This window comes from Myotis brandtii, unplaced genomic scaffold (genome assembly GCF_000412655.1).
Source record: "Myotis brandtii unplaced genomic scaffold, ASM41265v1 scaffold207, whole genome shotgun sequence".
Taxonomy (NCBI): Eukaryota; Metazoa; Chordata; class Mammalia; order Chiroptera; family Vespertilionidae; genus Myotis; species Myotis brandtii.
The window spans coordinates 427,130-428,908 of record NW_005357736.1 but is presented as its reverse complement, the minus strand read 5'-3'; the positions used below and the strand labels follow the sequence as shown (position 1 = coordinate 428,908).

The 1,779-nt window shown below is 60.3% G+C and overlaps 1 protein-coding gene across 1 annotated transcript in view; it reads right to left on the bottom strand.

Moving 5' to 3' along the window:
• Positions 1 to 1,779, bottom strand: part of P4HTM (prolyl 4-hydroxylase, transmembrane (endoplasmic reticulum)) — an 11,534-nt gene that overhangs the window by 6,325 nt on the left and 3,430 nt on the right. The window contains exon 2 of the mRNA XM_014538982.1: positions 1,653 to 1,734. Coding sequence (XP_014394468.1) covers positions 1,653 to 1,734 — 82 coding nt within the window. The remainder of the gene's footprint in view (positions 1 to 1,652; positions 1,735 to 1,779) is intronic.

Below are 1,779 nucleotides of genomic sequence, written 5' to 3'. Positions count from 1 at the left end.
AAAGCACAACCCTGCCTACACTTTACCCCCCAGACACTTTGTCTGGTCCTGGCAGCCTGGAGGTAAAGGGCGAGCGTTCCTCGGCCTGGCTCAGCCTGACCCTTCAGCTCCTACAGGTCTTTGCTCAAATACCGTTTTCACGGAGGCCCACCTGTCCGCCCATGAAGTCCCAGCCCCACTTGGAATCCTGCCTTACCTGTCTGTGATCTGTCACCTGACACACATGTATATTTATTTATTTATTTACTAGCGGCCCAGTGCACGTGCACTGGGGGGCGTGGGAGTCCCTCAGCCCGGCCTGCGCCCTCTCGCAGTCCAGGAGCCCTCACTCCTTATCGCCTGCCTGCTCGCTGCTCCTTACCGCGGGGCTTGCTGCTCCTGAGCAGGCCTCTGGCTGAGCGGTGCTCCCCCTGTGGGAGCCCACTGACCACCAGGGGGCAGCTCCAACGTTGAGCATCTGCCCCCTGGTGGTCAGTGCGCATCATAGCGACTAGTCATGTGCCAGTCCTTCGGCTGTTCAGTCGATTTGCATATCAGGGTTTTATGATGTAGGATTAGCTTACTTATTGTCTCATTTGAATGTCAGCTTCAGGTGTTTTTGTTTGTTTCCTATTGTGTTCAGTGCTGTGTTTCCAGTACCTAAAACAGTGCTTGGCACAGACTTTAACACTGTGCAATAGTAGTAACAACAGCAGCCACCACCTTTCAGGGGCCCTTTCACAAGATATCAGTAACCTATTTCCCCTCAAACAGCATGCAGATGAGTCATCCTCACGGCTCCAGGCATAACCCCACCCCGGGCCTCTGCTCAGGGTCGAGGGCATGAGCTCAGATGTTCTGCTTACATCTCCCTACCCACTCCCTCCTGCAGTGGCCAGGGACAGCGGGTCTCGAGGCTGGGCCAGGGCATGGGTCTGGGCCCGCCTTGTTGCCTGGGGGTCTCGGAGGGCCTTCAGTCTTCCCCCAGCACACCGCCCGCTTCACCAGGAACTAGCTGCATGGCCTGGCCAGCAGCGGCAGCTCTCGGCGCCTCATTGCTCACCCTCCACCCTGAGAAGGGGTGTCTACACTCACCTCCCGGACAGGCGGTAAGGACTGAATGATCACACGGAGCCCAGCACAAGAGCTCAGAAAGTGACCCAGATGCTGGCTCCAGACGAGCCGCCTGGCAAGGCTTTGCTGCTGTGGCTGCGCACAAGCCTGGGCCCAGGGAGAAGCTGAGTGGGGGGGGGGGGGGGGGGGGGGGGGGGTCACCCGTTTATCCACCGGACAGCCTGTTTCTCATCAAACCACAGGGCCCAGATCAGCTGGGCCGCTATCAGTCCCTCCCCCGCCCCATTACAGAATGTGACAGCTGACGGAGACAGGGGTGTCTGCAGGCGGTTTAGCCTCAGGGTCACACTGCCCCGTCCGGTGAGGGAAGAAGGATCAGCTGCAGAGAACAGGGGTCAGGGAGGCGAGTGTGGAAAGGTTACCCCCGTGACGGAGGTGGGGGCGGGCGCTTCACTTTGGGAAACCTCGAGCTGGAAAAAAAGGGGGGTGGGGAGCTGGGAACAGCCATTTTCAAAACAAAGTCACGTGGCCAACACGAGCCTCTAGGCGGCCACCCACTGGCAGCCCCTGGCCCTCCCGGGGGCGCCCCGCGGACTTACCGAAGAGCAGCGGCTTGAGGCTGAGGGTTCGGATGAAGTGGTCCCGGTCGGCCACCAGCTGGACCTTCTGCTCGTGTCCCACCTACGGGAAGGGCACCGCGGGCAGCTCGGGCCCCAGGCCACGCCA